This window comes from Osmerus mordax, chromosome 21, assembly GCF_038355195.1.
Source record: "Osmerus mordax isolate fOsmMor3 chromosome 21, fOsmMor3.pri, whole genome shotgun sequence".
In the NCBI taxonomy this organism is placed as follows: Eukaryota; Metazoa; Chordata; class Actinopteri; order Osmeriformes; family Osmeridae; genus Osmerus; species Osmerus mordax.
In genome coordinates this window covers 11,599,355-11,619,354 of record NC_090070.1, presented here as the reverse complement: position 1 = coordinate 11,619,354, position 20,000 = coordinate 11,599,355, and the positions used below count along the sequence as shown (strand labels likewise).

The 20,000-nt window shown below is 55.6% G+C and overlaps 3 protein-coding genes across 4 annotated transcripts in view; 2 read left to right on the top strand and 1 right to left on the bottom strand.

Annotated features, from left to right (window-relative positions):
• mfng (MFNG O-fucosylpeptide 3-beta-N-acetylglucosaminyltransferase) overlaps positions 1 to 2,121 on the bottom strand; it is a 12,654-nt gene extending 10,533 nt beyond the window's left edge. Inside the window, exon 1 of the mRNA XM_067259133.1 lies at positions 1,255 to 2,121. Coding sequence (XP_067115234.1) covers positions 1,255 to 1,671 — 417 coding nt within the window. The 5' untranslated portion in view covers positions 1,672 to 2,121. The remainder of the gene's footprint in view (positions 1 to 1,254) is intronic.
• A 2,883-nt stretch (positions 2,122 to 5,004) lies between these two features.
• On the top strand, positions 5,005 to 8,015 carry LOC136965378 (amine sulfotransferase-like). Of its 2 annotated transcripts, none has more exons than XM_067259511.1 (6): positions 5,005 to 5,210; positions 6,310 to 6,515; positions 6,617 to 6,743; positions 6,904 to 6,998; positions 7,107 to 7,287; positions 7,704 to 8,015. In XM_067259511.1, the coding sequence occupies exons 1-6, from the start codon at positions 5,045 to 5,047 to the stop codon at positions 7,829 to 7,831; spliced, it is 903 nt and encodes a 300-aa protein (XP_067115612.1). In that variant the 5' UTR covers positions 5,005 to 5,044; the 3' UTR covers positions 7,832 to 8,015. The 2 variants fall into 2 exon arrangements, with proteins under 2 accessions (XP_067115612.1, XP_067115613.1); XM_067259512.1 differs by having other exon boundaries at positions 6,904 to 7,002; positions 7,704 to 7,801.
• Positions 8,016 to 8,353: 338 nt separating this feature from the next.
• The window catches only part of LOC136965338 (E3 ubiquitin/ISG15 ligase TRIM25-like), a 15,025-nt gene continuing 3,378 nt past the window's right edge, over positions 8,354 to 20,000 (top strand). Inside the window, exons 1-7 of the mRNA XM_067259451.1 lie at positions 8,354 to 8,962; positions 9,741 to 9,836; positions 10,001 to 10,081; positions 10,547 to 10,699; positions 10,962 to 11,121; positions 11,257 to 11,307; positions 11,680 to 11,757. Of these exons, the coding sequence (XP_067115552.1) occupies positions 8,381 to 8,962; positions 9,741 to 9,836; positions 10,001 to 10,081; positions 10,547 to 10,699; positions 10,962 to 11,121; positions 11,257 to 11,307; positions 11,680 to 11,757 (1,201 nt within the window). The 5' untranslated portion in view covers positions 8,354 to 8,380. The remainder of the gene's footprint in view (positions 8,963 to 9,740; positions 9,837 to 10,000; positions 10,082 to 10,546; positions 10,700 to 10,961; positions 11,122 to 11,256; positions 11,308 to 11,679; positions 11,758 to 20,000) is intronic.

Sequence of the window (20,000 nt, the reverse complement as noted above, 5' to 3'; positions counted from 1 at the left end):
GCTCACCCCTAACAGCTAGTACACAGACCCTGCTCACCCCTAGCAGCTAGTACACACACCCTGCTCACCCCTAACAGCTAGTACACACACCCTGCTCACCCTAACAGCTAGTACACACACCCTGCTCACCCCTAACAGCTAGTACACACACCCTGCTCACCCCTAACAGCTAGTACACACACCCTGCTCACCCTAAAAGCTAGTACACACACCCTGCTCACCCCTAGCAGCTAGTACACACACCCTGCTCACCCTAGCAGCTAGTACACAGACCCTGCTCACCCCTAGCAGCTAGTACACACACCCTGCTCACCCCTAGCAGCTAGTACACACACCCTGCTCACCCCTAACAGCTAGTACACACACCCTGCTCACCCCTAGCAGCTAGTACACAGACCCTGCTCACCCCTAGCAGCTAGTACACACACCCTGCTCACCCCTAACAGCTAGTACACACACCCTGCTCACCCCTAACAGCTAGTACACACACCCTGCTCACCCCTAAAAGCTAGTACACACACCCTGCTCACCCCTAGCAGCTAGTACACACACCCTGCTCACCCCTAGCAGCTAGTACACAGACCCTGCTCACCCCTAGCAGCTAGTACACACACCCTGCTCACCCCTAGCAGCTAGTACACACACCCTGCTCACCCCTAACAGCTAGTACACAGACCCTGCTCACCCCTAGCAGCTAGTACACACACCCTGCTCACCCCTAGCAGCTAGTACACACACCCTGCTCACCCCTAGCAGCTAGTACACAGACCCTGCTCACCCCTAGCAGCTAGTACACACACCCTGCTCACCCCTAGCAGCTAGTACACACACCCTGCTCACCCCTAGCAGCTAGTACACACACCCTGCTCACCCCACCGAGAGGATCTTTGTTCAGCCAGAGGTGAACTGTTCACAACAGGAAAGACGCCATGCTGAGATCAGCGTTTAGTCCAGGCATGGTGCCCTACCAGTCCTCCATGCACTGTGAAGTCACAGTGAACCAACACATGCCAGTCAACCTGATGATGTCATGTCCTGTCAGCACTGACACCGTTTCTCCAAGAAGGGGTGCACACGTAGGCCTACTGGACTATGAATTATGGGCCTAGAATGATATCATCTAGGTGCCATTTTTCGTGTGCGAGTTTCAATCTCCCATGTAGATTATAGAAGGTTATGGAAAAGCGTGTGCATTTTAAATGAATGTTTCTAAAGTTTTTGAGTAATGGGTCGATAATTATATCAGACACTCACGTGATCCTTGGTCCTAGAAATCCAAGTGTCCATGAGAAGCCCGAGTCGCGTGCTGTGAAATCTCCGGGTAGTCTTAACAGCTATGAAGATATCAGTTAATTTTAACGGCGGTAGAGGCACAGTCGTTTGCCTCCAAGTCTTTAACTTATTATTTGTTTGAAGTATCTCTTCGTGCAGGTCTGTCACCCTCCGGTTCAACGAGCTGACATCGGCGCGCGCGAATGAGAAGCTCTTCGAATTTGCAGCCTCTTTCGCCGGGGAAGCTGCTTCTGTAGTTGGGCGCTCGAGGTGGTTAGGGCTGCGGATCCCCTCTGATCCGTGAGAATGTTTCGTCCGCATTCGAAAATCAACGAACAAGATGATGAAGAAAGTTAAGATGACAACGGGGAGCGCCCGCAACATTCTCCGTGTGTGCATGGTGACATCAAATAGCTGACGATTTTATTCCGTTGATTTAAGTATTTCAGTCGATAGTGCTAGAAGACGTCACGTGAATATTGGTCCATAAAAAACATCTAGACCTACTTCCTAATTTCGTTTAATATAGCTCACCCAATGACACGCGCTCTCCGTAGGCAATATACGCTTATCAATACAGTCAAATAGGCCTTCTGTAGGCATGTGTGACATGTTTCAACTTGAATCCATTGCTGAATATTTTTCAGCTTCCAATCATTCTGATAGCCATTAATAGTCCATAGCCGTAAATCCGTTATCCGTTCAACTGAAACCGATAGGCCTATCTTTCAAAAGTTTGCATTTCAGCTGTCAGACTAGACCCCCAGTCCAGCTGCGGCGAATCAACCGCTGATGGTTCACCAGTGACGTCCCCAAAGAACTTCAGCACGCGGTCCTACCTGTCACCTGCCCACTCCGAAGTCACCGGAGCGACAGTGTATTCACTTCACAAGTTGACACGCTCACAATCACTCCGCCTTCTTCCTTCCTCAACACTGCGCTTCAAATAATGTCATAGAGCCTGATGGTCACACAGGCTTCAGCGCACGTAGCCTAAATTCAACGTGCGAGTAGCCTAAATATTATTCTCCTTTCTCCCCCGCACGGGGAATATAGAGAAAAGAGAAGGAAAAAGAAGCAGCATAACTTTTGTCACTTTTCTCAACTCCCAGAACAGGATCCGCATGTAAACAAAAAAAGTCCCACTGCAGCTTGAAATTGATATATCTACAGTCATCTGAGTACATTGTCTTTACTGTTAAGCGCATTCTCCCTACAGATTCCAAAGAAAGGAGCGCTCAATGGAGGACCCTGTCGCGGAACACAACACAAACCCCGTGTCTGTGTACGACTTAATCCCCAACAGGTTGTTTTCGTGTCTGACATGACGAGCGGCTTAGCTGCTGGCAGTCAGCGAAGCCTCCTCTCTCTAGATGCTGAGGAAGGGGTAGCGGGGGCATGTCTGAACCGCTGTTTGCATTGTGGAGCCTGTGCGTCAACTCTGGCGTTGCGGCAGTGGAATGCGCAGCAGAGTGTCAACACGCGTATTAGATTCGTTTTTTTTGTCGCTCTTTAGGGCCAGGGCCACGCTATGTTGTTGATTGTTTGATATGTGTCTTCTTAAATGCAATCTGCATGCTTGCTGTATATAGGCCTGATGTAATTTATTCACCTGTACACAATCCTGCCTCGTCTCAAGATTAATCAGGTGTATGAGTGTTTGCGCGTGTGTGTGCTCGCCCACGCGCAACCAACCTTCCATTAGTACGCTGATTATGTGAATGTCTGACGCCGTCTGCTCCCCACTGAAGCCTGTGGAGGTTGGTACAGGGGGCACAGAGGGGCTGGCACAGGGGATGGCCCTCAGAGAGAAGCTGAGAAAGAGAGGGAGAGAGAGAGAGAGAGAGAGAGAGAGAGAGAGGGAGAGAGAGAGAGAAAAGAGGGGAGGGGAGGGAAGTGCGACCCTCATCACCACCTTTGTTTATTTGTTCTTTCTCAGTGTTCTCCCCTTACATCTATCCCTCCATCCTACCTCTATCCTCTCTCCTGCTGACCAGCTGCCTCCCCCCCAACCCCTCCCTAGGCTGTCCCCCAGGTAAACCAGAGACGCCTGGGCACACCCTGGCTAGGAAAGGCCCAGGATCGTTTTACGGCCTAGCTGAAAAGGGCCATTTAAAATGGCAAGTACACTGCAACCCACAAAGAACCCAGGGAGTCAGGGGAGCAGACCCCATTGCAGAGCTTTTGTGTCCATCCTACACACACACACACACACACACACACACAGATACACACACACACACACAGAGAGATACACCCATACACAGAGACAGAGAGACACACACACACACAGAGAGATACACACATACACAGAGACACACACACACACACACACAGAGATACACACATACACAGAGACAGAGAGACACACACACACACACACACACACAGAGAGAGATACACACATACACCGAGACAGAGAGACACACACACACAGAGAGAGATACACACATACACAGAGACAGAGAGACACACACACACAGAGATACACATATACACGGAGACACACACACAGAGAGAGTGACACACACACACACACAGAGACACACACACACACACAGAGATATATACACAGAGAGAGAGAGAGAGAGAGACACACAGAGAGGAGACACACACAGAAAGAAACACCCACAGAGAGAGACACACACACAGAGAGACACACAGACAGAAAAGCAGACAGCAGACAGACAATTCAAATCCACACACACACACACTGTATCTGACATACACACACACACTCTTCCTTCATGTTGCAACCTCAGATCTAACACTGCTGGATGGGTGAAAGCTGGTGCTTAATAAATACAACTGGCACCCCTATATCTGGGAAATCAGTCTCCATAAAAAGACAATCTCGACGGGGAAACGGATTTCGGGACCGAAATCCGGTGAAAACTGTAGCCATTACAACAGCGACCCCTGGTCAAAGTTTTTGATAGGTAACTGACGTCAGTACAACAGCAGGAAGATTGCTGACCACATGTATACTATGGCGTTTTGTCGATAAGTAGTAGCTCATATTGGTTAGGAGTTATTTTCACAGTTAGAATATTTATTAGAGGTTTAGATTCTAGACTTTGCCTGTTGCCAATACTGACCACAAGATGGCGACGTTGCACAGAAAATGAATAGAAAGCGAGTCTGCCAGTCACAGGTATGGCTTACTCTTTCAATTACGTTTAAAAGATATAAAATTGCTAATCTCTGAAAATAGCTATCCTCTCTTTTAATTTAGCGTGTGGAAAAAAGCTGTTTAAAGGTTAAAAAAATATTGAATTTCTAAAGTTTTAAAAAATAATTTCGAAAAAAACATTTGAATTTTTTGGGGGGGGCATCATTGATGAGTAGGCTCCTTGATGTGGACTCTACTATACTCTTTTGTACTCTGCTCTGTTTATTGGCTTCTCTGTTCTTATCTCCCCACTGCTCTTCTTTCACTGTGTCTGTGAAAAAATAGTTTTGAAAGGTTAAAAATATATAGTTTTTTTTTAAACAGAAACTTTTTTGTTTCACAATTGATCTCCTAAATCGGTGTCATTATCTTATCTGTCGAGAGAAGAACATTCTAGTTTCAAGTGTCCGGTCCAAAGTTTAACTTTAATCACACACTTCTAGCAAACTGACCTTAAGTTGAACTGTATTGGGCAATAGTTTTCCTGACTGGAGTCATAAAATGTTTTAACGTCCTTCTTTAAACAATCTCCTTCAACTTGGAGACCTCTTCATCAGCCGGACTTTTTACAGTGTTGTTGTTCAAATATAAGTGACAACTATGGCTCAACAGGAATACAAACTTCTCGGTGATAAAATGTTTACCTACAAAGGCACCGTTTTTCCGGTGGATGACACGCAAGAACTTACGACGGAGTACATCGACAGCTTGGAGCATTTTGAGATCAAGGACAGTGATGTATTTCTCGTTACATTCCCGAAATCAGGTGAAATCAAAAGTTATTTGATACGTGTCTTTACCGAAATAGCATAAACATGTCGCGTTGGTCAGTATCTGCCAGACATGATTGTATTATTATTGAGAAGTATTCATAAAAAAGGGTAAGGCTACGCTACAGAAAAAAAACATGTATATTTCCATTAGGCTACAACGCAAGGCTGTACAACAGATTCATGAAAAACACTAGTTATATTTATATCAGCCTACGTCCATTCAGAGGAATACTGTACACATTGCTGGCCTTTTAAATTCCTATAAGGAAGTCAAAAAGTCAAAGAAGGGTAGCCTAAATAACGGCATTCCTTAACTCTCGAGAGCAGAGTAGTTCTGGAACATTCAAATTCCGCCAGTATGCTCACGTGCAAAGCAGTTACGAAACACCCTAGGAGGGGCTCTCATTTCACATTCATATTTTTTGTGCATTTTTTGCATATAGGCCTAGCGTTTTGACAACAATACTTTAACATCTCTCTCTCGTTCTCTCTCAGACACACACACACACACCTATTTCCCTTTTGATCTTTGGATCTCTCTCTGCAGCTGTTACCTAAAAAGAGATCAGAAGCCAACATGAGTCCAGGTGCCTTCACCCTCCCTTTGCTCTCAGTCCTGTGACCTACACACACGTCACCATGGACACCCCTTCAGCCCATGACACCCGCGACTGTCAGACACACGTAACATTTACATTTAGTCATTTAGCAGGCGCTCTTATACAGAGCGACTTACAGTAAGTACAGGGACATTCTCCCCGAGGCAAGTAGGGTGAAGTGCCTTGCCCAAGGACACAACGTCATTTGGCACGGCCGGGAATCGAACTGGCAACGTAACCATGGATACCCCTTCAGCCAGCTGCACCGCCAAATAGACAAGTGATTGGTGGAGTGGGCAGGATTCGATTCTGAGAAATGAGTTCAAACCGTGCAGCAGATTCTGGATCTCTCCCCTCTTGTTGTCACCTCCGCTGTCCCCTTCCATCTCCCTCATCTCTCTCCCCCATCTACCCCTCCCACCCTCTCCCTCCCCTTTCCTGCCCTCCCTCTCCTCTCTCCCCCTGTGCTGTCCCTTGCCCCTCCCACCCTCAGGCACGGTGTGGACCCAGCGCATCATCACCCTCATCTTTGAGGACGACTTCCCCGAGATGTGGGACAAGATCACGTTTGAACGCATGCCCTGGCTGGAGTTCCTGCCGAAGGGGAAGAGCTACGACGACCGGCCCTCCCCGCGTCTCTTCTGCTCCCACCTGCACCAACACCTCATGCCCCGCGGCCTGCAGAACCACAAGGCCAAGGTACACACACACACACACACACAACCACACACACCTTGTAGTACACAAACACATGCTCACCCACCCTCCCTACGCCACCCCCCCCCCCCCCCCCCCCCCAGGTGATCTATGTGAGCAGGAACCCGAAAGATGCCCTGGTCTCCTACTTCCACTTCTCCAAGTTCATGAAGAAGCTGGACAGCCCAGAACACTACGACGAGATGCTGGAAAAGTTCTTCTGCGGGTGGAGTGAGTGTGCCTTGTGTGTGTGTGTGTGTGTGTGTGTATGCGTGCGTCGCAAAGAGAAACAATTCATCTGATGTCATCCCATTTCATATCATTCTAGAGAGGGTGATCATGTAACGGATGAGTACTGTTGTGCTGGTGTGTGTGTGTGTGTGTGTGCTAGTGGTTGGAGGCTGCTGGTTTGACCACATCCGGGGTTGGTACACCAACAAGGACAAATACGACATCCTGTTCCTGACCTATGAGGAGATGATCAAGGTAGGTGAGGATACACGCGTGATCTCTGATACACACACTCTTCCTCTCTCTCTCTCTCTCTCTCTCTCTGACACACACACACTGACCCCCTCCCTCCCCTCTCGTCAGGACCTGAGGTCAGTGGTGGTGCGTTTGGCGGAGTTCGTTGGGAAGAGCCTGTCGGATGCGGCCATCGACCACATCGTGGAGCGGGTCACCTTCAACAACATGAGGAGGGACCCCAAAGCCAACTACGAGTTCCTGCCTGACGAGGTGAAGGACCCGGCCAAGGGACGCTTTCTCCGGAAGGGTGAGAGGCTCCGTGAAGCAGGCCATTTAACCACACACACACACACACACACACAGACACACACACACACAGACACACACACACACAGACACACACACACAGACACACACACACAGACACAGACACACACACAGACACACACACACAGACACACACACACAGACACACACACACACACAGACACACACAGACACACACACACACACACACAGTCCTAAGGGAGCTGAGGTTTGTGCCGCACCGGGGTTGGTGACCCGTGTTGCTGTAGGTCTACAGTTTTTTCTGGGTTTATGATGTATGTGACCTATGCACTTTGTAAAGCTCTCTCTTGGAAGTCGCTTTGGATAAAAGCGTCTGCTAAATGAATAAATGTAAATGTGTGTGTGTGTGTGTGTACGTGTGTGTGTCCGTCGCAGGTACCATTGGAGATTGGAAGAACTCCTTGACTGTGGCCCAGAGTGAAAGGTTTGACCAGGTCTACCAGGACAGGATGAAGGGCCTGCCTCTACACTTCATCTGGGACATCACTGAACTACAGGGATAGAATCAACTCATCAACAACATGCTATGTTGTATGATATTACTCGTATGATAATATGTGATAAACCAGCTTAAACAGCCAAACATATATTGCCTATATATTGCCTGTAACGTCTTATGTTTTACAAGTTAATTAAGCAGCGCTTTCCGCTCTTTTATGCAGTTTCCATGATAAATAAAAACCGTTCGAAAACCGTTGGAAGAGGGATTGTTTTATGTGGTAACAATGGGGGAATGAGTGCACTGACTGTCGAGGGACTATGGATGTTGCTGCGCATGTTGCTGAAGACTTACGGTAGAGCTTGAAAGATGCACTGACGTCAAGGTTTAAGATCGGGTCTGATTGAGGATTCGGTAGTCGGAACTCGGAAGTTAACCAGCTCCCGGAGGAGTAGGCTGTCATGACACGCTGGGTGGGAGGTCCTGCGAGATCCGCATCTATCGCCCACTTTCTGCTGTAAACAAACCGGAGAGGCACGGAACTGTCACGGCCGTTTTTTCGACTCAATACGGGAAATTTTGAGCGACACTGAGGCAAAAACTCATCGACTGTATGGCACAGGCGAATATATCGGTAACGGAAAGTCAGTTCCGCTGCCCTATCTGTCAAGATATATGGAAGAACCCGGTGTCCATCCCGTGCGGTCACACCTACTGTATGTTATGCATCAACAGTTATTGGGACCACGCAGAAAACGCGCAGTTCAGCTGTCCACAATGTCGGGAAATGTTCAGCCCGAGACCAGTGCTACGGCGAAACACAGTGCTCGCCGAGGTTGTGGAGAAAGTCAAAATGAACGAGATGGTAACGTCCACGGTACCGGAGCTGTATCTCGGAGTAGGGGACGTCCCGTGTGACTTCTGCCCGGTTGAAAACAAGCTAAGAGCTTTGAAGTCGTGTCTCGTGTGTCTGGCTTCTTTTTGCGAGCTGCACGTCTTGCCGCACCGAGAGGTGGAAACGCTGCGGCGGCACAAATTGGTCGCTGCGGTGGAGCGCCTTGCGGAGCGTCTGTGCGCGCAGCACCGTTTGGGGTTGCAGGGCGGCAGCTGCAACGAGGACGCGGTGGAGTGGAGCGGCGACTGCCTACTCTGCGAAGAAGTGCTCAACGTAGACGCGCAAAGAGCAAGAAAACAGGTGGTTTATTTTAGACACGCGACCACAACTCTTTCTAGTAACCACGGAAACCTGTTGGGCTTTGCTTTTGTGCGTTGCGAGTTCTCACACACGTAAGGACTGAGAAAGACAAGTCCGTATCAACTGCGGCACTGCCTTTCCACTGCGTCGGTTATGAAACAGGAAACCATTCGGGCCTGGTTCATATCGGCGGTTGCCTTCAGTGTGTTGATGACCAGGTCAAGTAGCTAGCAGCTGTTGGGATACCAAGGACGGGGTCTTGATTCCTAAAAGCCTTATCTAAAGTCTGCAAGGAGATACACAATCAGGAATGTTCCCAGCCCCCCCCCCCCTCTCTCTCTCTCTCTCACTCCCTCCCTCCCTCTAACCTCTCTCTCTCTGTTACTCTCCAGTTCTCCCATAATCTGGTTGTTGTCGTGATGTTAGTCTGAATATTGGAACATTTATAACGAAACACACTTTCAAATCGTTTCCCCCTCGTGCTGTATAAACTGTACACTTCTAGTCCTCGGTCTTGGTCTGCACTCACCGCACTATTTAGACATCTCTCTGGATCAAAACATCTGGTCGATTCATGAACGTAAATCATCTCTTCTTCACGCTGCTCTTCCTCTCCCTCCATCTCTGATCAAATCCAATCCCCCGCTCCACCTCTCTCTCTCTTCCATCTCTTTATCTCTCCTTCCCTCCTCCACACCCCTCCCATGCCATGTCTCGCTTTTCCATCTTCCTTTCCATCCCTCCCCCATCTCTTTCCACCCTCCCCCCCTCTCTCCAGGCTCATCTCCAGGATTCTCAGAGGGTAGTGAGGGGGAGGATCAGCAGTGCAGAGAGGGAGGAGGAGCAGTTTCAACAGAGCCTCGAGTCCCTCAAGGTGGGTGTCCGCTCCCACACAAACTCACACACACACACACAAACTCACACACACGCACACACAAACTCACACACACACAACACGAGAATCACAACGCCACACCAGAACCACACTTACCATGTCTCATATGTCATCTCAACGTTGTTTCCCCATGTGGGGAGCAGGAGTCTGCGTCTGCCGTGCTGGAGGACAGTGACACTCTGTTTGAAGAGCTGGCTCTGAAGCTGGAGAAGACCAGGAACGAGGTCAGACTCTCCTTCCTGCCTTCCTCTCCACCTGCCTTCCTTCCTCTCCACCTGCCTTCCTTCCTCTCCACCTGCCTTCCTTCCTCCACCTGCCTTCCTTCCTCTCCACCTGCCTTCCTTCCTCTCCACCTGCCTTCCTTCCTCTCCACCTGCCTTCCTTCCTCTCCACCTGCCTTCCTTCCTCTCCACCTGCCTTCCTTCCTCTCCACCTGCCTTCCTTCCTCTCCACCTGCCTTCCTTCCTCTCCACCTGCCTTCCTTCCTCTCCACCTGCCTTCCTTCCTCCACCTGCCTTCCTTCCTCTCCACCTGCCTTCCTTCCTCTCCACCTGCCTTCCTTCCTCTCCACCTTTCTTCCTTCCTTCTTTCCTAACAAGGGACAACCGTCCCTAACCGTGATCCCCCTCCCCCCCCCCCGAGGTGACGGGGTGTGTAACGGCTTGCCCCTCCATCCCCCCACCCCCCAGGTGCGAGCGAGGCTGGAGGCCAGGGGGCGGGCGGTGGTGGGGCGGGCTGAGAGGGAGCTGGAGACCCTGGAGCGAGAGCTGGAGGAGCTGAGGAGGAGAGACCAGGAGATGGAGCAGCTGCTACTGACCGAGGACAACACTCACTTCCTCCAGGTAAGGGGGAGGTGGGGGGTGTGGAGGGGGCGGGGGCAGGGACGAGAAGGAGGGGGCGGAGACGAGGAGGAGGGGGCGGAGAGATGGAGAGGAAAAGGAGGAAGAGCAGACAGCTTGTGGGGAGGAGAGAGCGAAAAGGACAAGAAGACCCCGGGGAATGGAGAGAAAGAAAAGGGTTGTGATCACAACCCCCTCTCTCCCCTTCTACACCGCCACATGCCCCCCCCCCTCCTCCCCTCCCCCCCCCCCCCCCCCCCCCCAGTCGGCCCCCCTGCTGTGTATCCTCCCCTCCACAGGGCGGAGCTGCAGGGTGCAGGGTCTGCCCACGGACGGCTTCGCTGCGGCGGGCAGGGCCCTGGGCCACCTCAGGGCCCGCATGAAGGAGCTGTGCAGAGAGGAGGTGGACAACATCACCCGCGCAGGTAGGACACACACACACACGCATTCACTCAAAGGACACACACAGCACACACACACACACATTCCCTCAAAAGACACACACACACACTTCTAGACACGCACGTCTACATCCTGACGTGGTTCCTTCTTCTTCCCAGTAAACGAGAGCTCCTCTGCCTGCCACTCGTCCAGCAGAGAGTGTGTGAAAGGTAAGACACACACACACACACACAGGGTCACCTGTCTTGAGAGTATCAGGCCACGGTTGACCCAGTTCATCTCTGACTTACAAGAAGTTTAACACTGAAGAAGCAGTTGGAGAGCGTGCAGGGTTAATAATTCAACTGCTATCGGATCTTGTGCGTGTGTGTGCTGGATAGTTGTTAAGTTTATGTTCGCGCTTCGGTTTGTGTTTTCTTTTAACTTGTGTGTTCTATCTCTTTTCTCTCTCGGTTCTCACTCGCTGTCTTTCACTGAATCTCTCTTCGTCAATCACCATCGCTGGCTATTTCTCTCTCTCTCCACCCCTCTCTATATCCATCTCTCTCTCTCTCTCTATTCCCCTCTGTCTCCCTCCGTAGCGGTGCCCAAGGTGTTCCCCCTCTCCCCCCTCCCTCTCCCGGCTGCTGACCAGAGGATGAGAGCAGCTTTCCTCAGGTGTAAGTACTGCCCACGTAAACACGCACACAAAACGGTGTCACCGCGGCGATCCAGCTGGTACCCTCAGAAATGCAAGTCTTCACACCATTTGACAACCAGGCCACGCCTCTAGCTCCCCCGTCACCCCTCTGTCCCTACACCTCTCTCTTCATCCCTCCATCCCTCCTGTGCCAACCAGGCCACGCCTCTAGCTCCCCCGTCACCCCTCTGTCCCTACACCTCTCTCTTCATCCCTCCATCCCTCCTGTGCCAACCAGGCCACCCCTCTAGCTCCCCCGTCACCCCTCTGTCCCTACACCTCTCTCTTCATCCCTCCATCCCTCCTGTGCCAACCAGGCCACCCCTCTAGCTCCCCCGTCACCCCTCTGTCCCTACACCTCTCTCTTCATCCCTCCATCCCTCCTGTGCCAACCAGGCCACCCCTCTAGCTCCCCCGTCACCCCTCTGTCCCTACACCTCTCTCTTCATCCCTCCATCCCTCCTGTGCCAACCAGGCCACCCCTCTAGCTCCCCCGTCACCCCTCTGTCCCTACACCTCTCTCTTCATCCCTCCATCCCTCCTGTGCCAACCAGGCCACCCCTCTAGCTCCCCCGTCACCCCTCTGTCCCTACACCTCTCTCTTCATCCCTCCATCCCTCCTGTGCCAACCAGGCCACCCCTCTAGCTCCCCCGTCACCCCTCTGTCCCTACACCTCTCTCTTCATCCCTCCATCCCTCCTGTGCCAACCAGGCCACCCCTCTAGCTCCCCCGTCACCCCTCTGTCCCTACACCTCTCTCTTCATCCCTCCATCCCTCCTGTGCCAACCAGGCCACCCCTCTAGCTCCCCCGTCACCCCTCTGTCCCTACACCTCTCTCTTCATCCCTCCATCCCTCCTGTGCCAACCAGGCCACCCCTCTAGCTCCCCCGTCACCCCTCTGTCCCTACACCTCTCTCTTCATCCCTCCATCCCTCCTGTGCCAACCAGGCCACCCCTCTAGCTCCCCCGTCACCCCTCTGTCCCTACACCTCTCTCTTCATCCCTCCATCCCTCCTGTGCCAACCAGGCCACCCCTCTAGCTCCCCCGTCACCCCTCTGTCCCTACACCTCTCTCTTCATCCCTCCATCCCTCCTGTGCCAACCAGGCCACCCCTCTAGCTCCCCCGTCACCCCTCTGTCCCTACACCTCTCTCTTCATCCCTCCATCCCTCCTGTGCCAACCAGGCCACCCCTCTAGCTCCCCCGTCACCCCTCTGTCCCTACACCTCTCTCTTCATCCCTCCATCCCTCCTGTGCCAACCAGGCCACCCCTCTAGCTCCCCCGTCACCCCTCTGTCCCTACACCTCTCTCTTCATCCCTCCATCCCTCCTGTGCCAACCAGGCCACCCCTCTAGCTCCCCCGTCACCCCTCTGTCCCTACACCTCTCTCTTCATCCCTCCATCCCTCCTGTGCCAACCAGGCCACCCCTCTAGCTCCCCCGTCACCCCTCTGTCCCTACACCTCTCTCTTCATCCCTCCATCCCTCCTGTGCCAACCAGGCCACCCCTCTAGCTCCCCCGTCACCCCTCTGTCCCTACACCTCTCTCTTCATCCCTCCATCCCTCCTGTGCCAACCAGGCCACCCCTCTAGCTCCCCCGTCACCCCTCTGTCCCTACACCTCTCTCTTCATCCCTCCATCCCTCCTGTGCCAACCAGGCCACCCCTCTAGCTCCCCCGTCACCCCTCTGTCCCTACACCTCTCTCTTCATCCCTCCATCCCTCCTGTGCCAACCAGGCCACCCCTCTAGCTCCCCCGTCACCCCTCTGTCCCTACACCTCTCTCTTCATCCCTCCATCCCTCCTGTGCCAACCAGGCCACCCCTCTAGCTCCCCCGTCACCCCTCTGTCCCTACACCTCTCTCTTCATCCCTCCATCCCTCCTGTGCCAACCAGGCCACCCCTCTAGCTCCCCCGTCACCCCTCTGTCCCTACACCTCTCTCTTCATCCCTCCATCCCTCCTGTGCCAACCAGGCCACCCCTCTAGCTCCCCCGTCACCCCTCTGTCCCTACACCTCTCTCTTCATCCCTCCATCCCTCCTGTGCCAACCAGGCCACCCCTCTAGCTCCCCCGTCACCCCTCTGTCCCTACACCTCTCTCTTCATCCCTCCATCCCTCCTGTGCCAACCAGGCCACCCCTCTAGCTCCCCCGTCACCCCTCTGTCCCTACACCTCTCTCTTCATCCCTCCATCCCTCCTGTGCCAACCAGGCCACCCCTCTAGCTCCCCCGTCACCCCTCTGTCCCTACACCTCTCTCTTCATCCCTCCATCCCTCCTGTGCCAACCAGGCCACCCCTCTAGCTCCCCCGTCACCCCTCTGTCCCTACACCTCTCTCTTCATCCCTCCATCCCTCCTGTGCCAACCAGGCCACCCCTCTAGCTCCCCCGTCACCCCTCTGTCCCTACACCTCTCTCTTCATCCCTCCATCCCTCCTGTGCCAACCAGGCCACCCCTCTAGCTCCCCCGTCACCCCTCTGTCCCTACACCTCTCTCTTCATCCCTCCATCCCTCCTGTGCCAACCAGGCCACCCCTCTAGCTCCCCCGTCACCCCTCTGTCCCTACACCTCTCTCTTCATCCCTCCATCCCTCCTGTGCCAACCAGGCCACCCCTCTAGCTCCCCCGTCACCCCTCTGTCCCTACACCTCTCTCTTCATCCCTCCATCCCTCCTGTGCCAACCAGGCCACCCCTCTAGCTCCCCCGTCACCCCTCTGTCCCTACACCTCTCTCTTCATCCCTCCATCCCTCCTGTGCCAACCAGGCCACCCCTCTAGCTCCCCCGTCACCCCTCTGTCCCTACACCTCTCTCTTCATCCCTCCATCCCTCCTGTGCCAACCAGGCCACCCCTCTAGCTCCCCCGTCACCCCTCTGTCCCTACACCTCTCTCTTCATCCCTCCATCCCTCCTGTGCCAACCAGGCCACCCCTCTAGCTCCCCCGTCACCCCTCTGTCCCTACACCTCTCTCTTCATCCCTCCATCCCTCCTGTGCCAACCAGGCCACCCCTCTAGCTCCCCCGTCACCCCTCTGTCCCTACACCTCTCTCTTCATCCCTCCATCCCTCCTGTGCCAACCAGGCCACCCCTCTAGCTCCCCCGTCACCCCTCTGTCCCTACACCTCTCTCTTCATCCCTCCATCCCTCCTGTGCCAACCAGGCCACCCCTCTAGCTCCCCCGTCACCCCTCTGTCCCTACACCTCTCTCTTCATCCCTCCATCCCTCCTGTGCCAACCAGGCCACCCCTCTAGCTCCCCCGTCACCCCTCTGTCCCTACACCTCTCTCTTCATCCCTCCATCCCTCCTGTGCCAACCAGGCCACCCCTCTAGCTCCCCCGTCACCCCTCTGTCCCTACACCTCTCTCTTCATCCCTCCATCCCTCCTGTGCCAACCAGGCCACCCCTCTAGCTCCCCCGTCACCCCTCTGTCCCTACACCTCTCTCTTCATCCCTCCATCCCTCCTGTGCCAACCAGGCCACCCCTCTAGCTCCCCCGTCACCCCTCTGTCCCTACACCTCTCTCTTCATCCCTCCATCCCTCCTGTGCCAACCAGGCCACCCCTCTAGCTCCCCCGTCACCCCTCTGTCCCTACACCTCTCTCTTCATCCCTCCATCCCTCCTGTGCCAACCAGGCCACCCCTCTAGCTCCCCCGTCACCCCTCTGTCCCTACACCTCTCTCTTCATCCCTCCATCCCTCCTGTGCCAACCAGGCCACCCCTCTAGCTCCCCCGTCACCCCTCTGTCCCTACACCTCTCTCTTCATCCCTCCATCCCTCCTGTGCCAACCAGGCCACCCCTCTAGCTCCCCCGTCACCCCTCTGTCCCTACACCTCTCTCTTCATCCCTCCATCCCTCCTGTGCCAACCAGGCCACCCCTCTAGCTCCCCCGTCACCCCTCTGTCCCTACACCTCTCTCTTCATCCCTCCATCCCTCCTGTGCCAACCAGGCCACCCCTCTAGCTCCCCCGTCACCCCTCTGTCCCTACACCTCTCTCTTCATCCCTCCATCCCTCCTGTGCCAACCAGGCCACCCCTCTAGCTCCCCCGTCACCCCTCTGTCCCTACACCTCTCTCTTCATCCCTCCATCCCTCCTGTGCCAACCAGGCCACCCCTCTAGCTCCCCCGTCACCCCTCTGTCCCTACACCTCTCTCTTCATCCCTCCATCCCTCCTGTGCCAACCAGGCCACCCCTCTAGCTCCCCCGTCACCCCTCTGTCCCTACACCTCTCTCTTCATCCCTCCATCCCTCCTGTGCCAACCAGGCCACCCCTCTAGCTCCCCCGTCACCCCTCTGTCCCTACACCTCTCTCTTCATCCCTCCATCCCTCCTGTGCCAACCAGGCCACCCCTCTAGCTCCCCCGTCACCCCTCTGTCCCTACACCTCTCTCTTCATCCCTCCATCCCTCCTGTGCCAACCAGGCCACCCCTCTAGCTCCCCCGTCACCCCTCTGTCCCTACACCTCTCTCTTCATCCCTCCATCCCTCCTGTGCCAACCAGGCCACCCCTCTAGCTCCCCCGTCACCCCTCTGTCCCTACACCTCTCTCTTCATCCCTCCATCCCTCCTGTGCCAACCAGGCCACCCCTCTAGCTCCCCCGTCACCCCTCTGTCCCTACACCTCTCTCTTCATCCCTCCATCCCTCCTGTGCCAACCAGGCCACCCCTCTAGCTCCCCCGTCACCCCTCTGTCCCTACACCTCTCTCTTCATCCCTCCATCCCTCCTGTGCCAACCAGGCCACCCCTCTAGCTCCCCCGTCACCCCTCTGTCCCTACACCTCTCTCTTCATCCCTCCATCCCTCCTGTGCCAACCAGGCCACCCCTCTAGCTCCCCCGTCACCCCTCTGTCCCTACACCTCTCTCTTCATCCCTCCATCCCTCCTGTGCCAACCAGGCCACCCCTCTAGCTCCCCCGTCACCCCTCTGTCCCTACACCTCTCTCTTCATCCCTCCATCCCTCCTGTGCCAACCAGGCCACCCCTCTAGCTCCCCCGTCACCCCTCTGTCCCTACACCTCTCTCTTCATCCCTCCATCCCTCCTGTGCCAACCAGGCCACCCCTCTAGCTCCCCCGTCACCCCTCTGTCCCTACACCTCTCTCTTCATCCCTCCATCCCTCCTGTGCCAACCAGGCCACCCCTCTAGCTCCCCCGTCACCCCTCTGTCCCTACACCTCTCTCTTCATCCCTCCATCCCTCCTGTGCCAACCAGGCCACCCCTCTAGCTCCCCCGTCACCCCTCTGTCCCTACACCTCTCTCTTCATCCCTCCATCCCTCCTGTGCCAACCAGGCCACCCCTCTAGCTCCCCCGTCACCCCTCTGTCCCTACACCTCTCTCTTCATCCCTCCATCCCTCCTGTGCCAACCAGGCCACCCCTCTAGCTCCCCCGTCACCCCTCTGTCCCTACACCTCTCTCTTCATCCCTCCATCCCTCCTGTGCCAACCAGGCCACCCCTCTAGCTCCCCCGTCACCCCTCTGTCCCTACACCTCTCTCTTCATCCCTCCATCCCTCCTGTGCCAACCAGGCCACCCCTCTAGCTCCCCCGTCACCCCTCTGTCCCTACACCTCTCTCTTCATCCCTCCATCCCTCCTGTGCCAACCAGGCCACCCCTCTAGCTCCCCCGTCACCCCTCTGTCCCTACACCTCTCTCTTCATCCCTCCATCCCTCCTGTGCCAACCAGGCCACCCCTCTAGCTCCCCCGTCACCCCTCTGTCCCTACACCTCTCTCTTCATCCCTCCATCCCTCCTGTGCCAACCAGGCCACCCCTCTAGCTCCCCCGTCACCCCTCTGTCCCTACACCTCTCTCTTCATCCCTCCATCCCTCCTGTGCCAACCAGGCCACCCCTCTAGCTCCCCCGTCACCCCTCTGTCCCTACACCTCTCTCTTCATCCCTCCATCCCTCCTGTGCCAACCAGGCCACCCCTCTAGCTCCCCCGTCACCCCTCTGTCCCTACACCTCTCTCTTCATCCCTCCATCCCTCCTGTGCCAACCAGGCCACCCCTCTAGCTCCCCCGTCACCCCTCTGTCCCTACACCTCTCTCTTCATCCCTCCATCCCTCCTGTGCCAACCAGGCCACCCCTCTAGCTCCCCCGTCACCCCTCTGTCCCTACACCTCTCTCTTCATCCCTCCATCCCTCCTGTGCCAACCAGGCCACCCCTCTAGCTCCCCCGTCACCCCTCTGTCCCTACACCTCTCTCTTCATCCCTCCATCCCTCCTGTGCCAACCAGGCCACCCCTCTAGCTCCCCCGTCACCCCTCTGTCCCTACACCTCTCTCTTCATCCCTCCATCCCTCCTGTGCCAACCAGGCCACCCCTCTAGCTCCCCCGTCACCCCTCTGTCCCTACACCTCTCTCTTCATCCCTCCATCCCTCCTGTGCCAACCAGGCCACCCCTCTAGCTCCCCCGTCACCCCTCTGTCCCTACACCTCTCTCTTCATCCCTCCATCCCTCCTGTGCCAACCAGGCCACCCCTCTAGCTCCCCCGTCACCCCTCTGTCCCTACACCTCTCTCTTCATCCCTCCATCCCTCCTGTGCCAACCAGGCCACCCCTCTAGCTCCCCCGTCACCCCTCTGTCCCTACACCTCTCTCTTCATCCCTCCATCCCTCCTGTGCCAACCAGGCCACCCCTCTAGCTCCCCCGTCACCCCTCTGTCCCTACACCTCTCTCTTCATCCCTCCATCCCTCCTGTGCCAACCAGGCCACCCCTCTAGCTCCCCCGTCACCCCTCTGTCCCTACACCTCTCTCTTCATCCCTCCATCCCTCCTGTGCCAACCAGGCCACCCCTCTAGCTCCCCCGTCACCCCTCTGTCCCTACACCTCTCTCTTCATCCCTCCATCCCTCCTGTGCCAACCAGGCCACCCCTCTAGCTCCCCCGTCACCCCTCTGTCCCTACACCTCTCTCTTCATCCCTCCATCCCTCCTGTGCCAACCAGGCCACCCCTCTAGCTCCCCCGTCACCCCTCTGTCCCTACACCTCTCTCTTCATCCCTCCATCCCTCCTGTGCCAACCAGGCCACCCCTCTAGCTCCCCCGTCACCCCTCTGTCCCTACACCTCTCTCTTCATCCCTCCATCCCTCCTGTGCCAACCAGGCCACCCCTCTAGCTCCCCCGTCACCCCTCTGTCCCTACACCTCTCTCTTCATCCCTCCATCCCTCCTGTGCCAACCAGGCCACCCCTCTAGCTCCCCCGTCACCCCTCTGTCCCTACACCTCTCTCTTCATCCCTCCATCCCTCCTGTGCCAACCAGGCCACCCCTCTAGCTCCCCCGTCACCCCTCTGTCCCTACACCTCTCTCTTCATCCCTCCATCCCTCCTGTGCCAACCAGGCCACCCCTCTAGCTCCCCCGTCACCCCTCTGTCCCTACACCTCTCTCTTCATCCCTCCATCCCTCCTGTGCCAACCAGGCCACCCCTCTAGCTCCCCCGTCACCCCTCTGTCCCTACACCTCTCTCTTCATCCCTCCATCCCTCCTGTGCCAACCAGGCCACCCCTCTAGCTCCCCCGTCACCCCTCTGTCCCTACACCTCTCTCTTCATCCCTCCATCCCTCCTGTGCCAACCAGGCCACCCCTCTAGCTCCCCCGTCACCCCTCTGTCCCTACACCTCTCTCTTCATCCCTCCATCCCTCCTGTGCCAACCAGGCCACCCCTCTAGCTCCCCCGTCACCCCTCTGTCCCTACACCTCTCTCTTCATCCCTCCATCCCTCCTGTGCCAACCAGGCCACCCCTCTAGCTCCCCCGTCACCCCTCTGTCCCTACACCTCTCTCTTCATCCCTCCATCCCTCCTGTGCCAACCAGGCCACCCCTCTAGCTCCCCCGTCACCCCTCTGTCCCTACACCTCTCTCTTCATCCCTCCATCCCTCCTGTGCCAACCAGGCCACCCCTCTAGCTCCCCCGTCACCCCTCTGTCCCTACACCTCTCTCTTCATCCCTCCATCCCTCCTGTGCCAACCAGGCCACCCCTCTAGCTCCCCCGTCACCCCTCTGTCCCTACACCTCTCTCTTCATCCCTCCATCCCTCCTGTGCCAACCAGGCCACCCCTCTAGCTCCCCCGTCACCCCTCTGTCCCTACACCTCTCTCTTCATCCCTCCATCCCTCCTGTGCCAACCAGGCCACCCCTCTAGCTCCCCCGTCACCCCTCTGTCCCTACACCTCTCTCTTCATCCCTCCATCCCTCCTGTGCCAACCAGGCCACC

Bases quoted from the DNA above. Each gene is read 5' to 3' on its own strand.
- LOC136965378 (XM_067259511.1), top strand. From the start codon at position 5,045: ATGGCTCAACAGGAATACAAACTTCTCGGTGATAAAATGTTTACCTAC. The intron at 6,999-7,106 runs GTAGGTGAGGAT...CCCTCTCGTCAG, and splicing joins CCTATGAGGAGATGATCAAG to GACCTGAGGTCAGTGGTGGT. The intron at 7,288-7,703 runs GTGAGAGGCTCC...TGTCCGTCGCAG, and splicing joins GGGACGCTTTCTCCGGAAGG to GTACCATTGGAGATTGGAAG.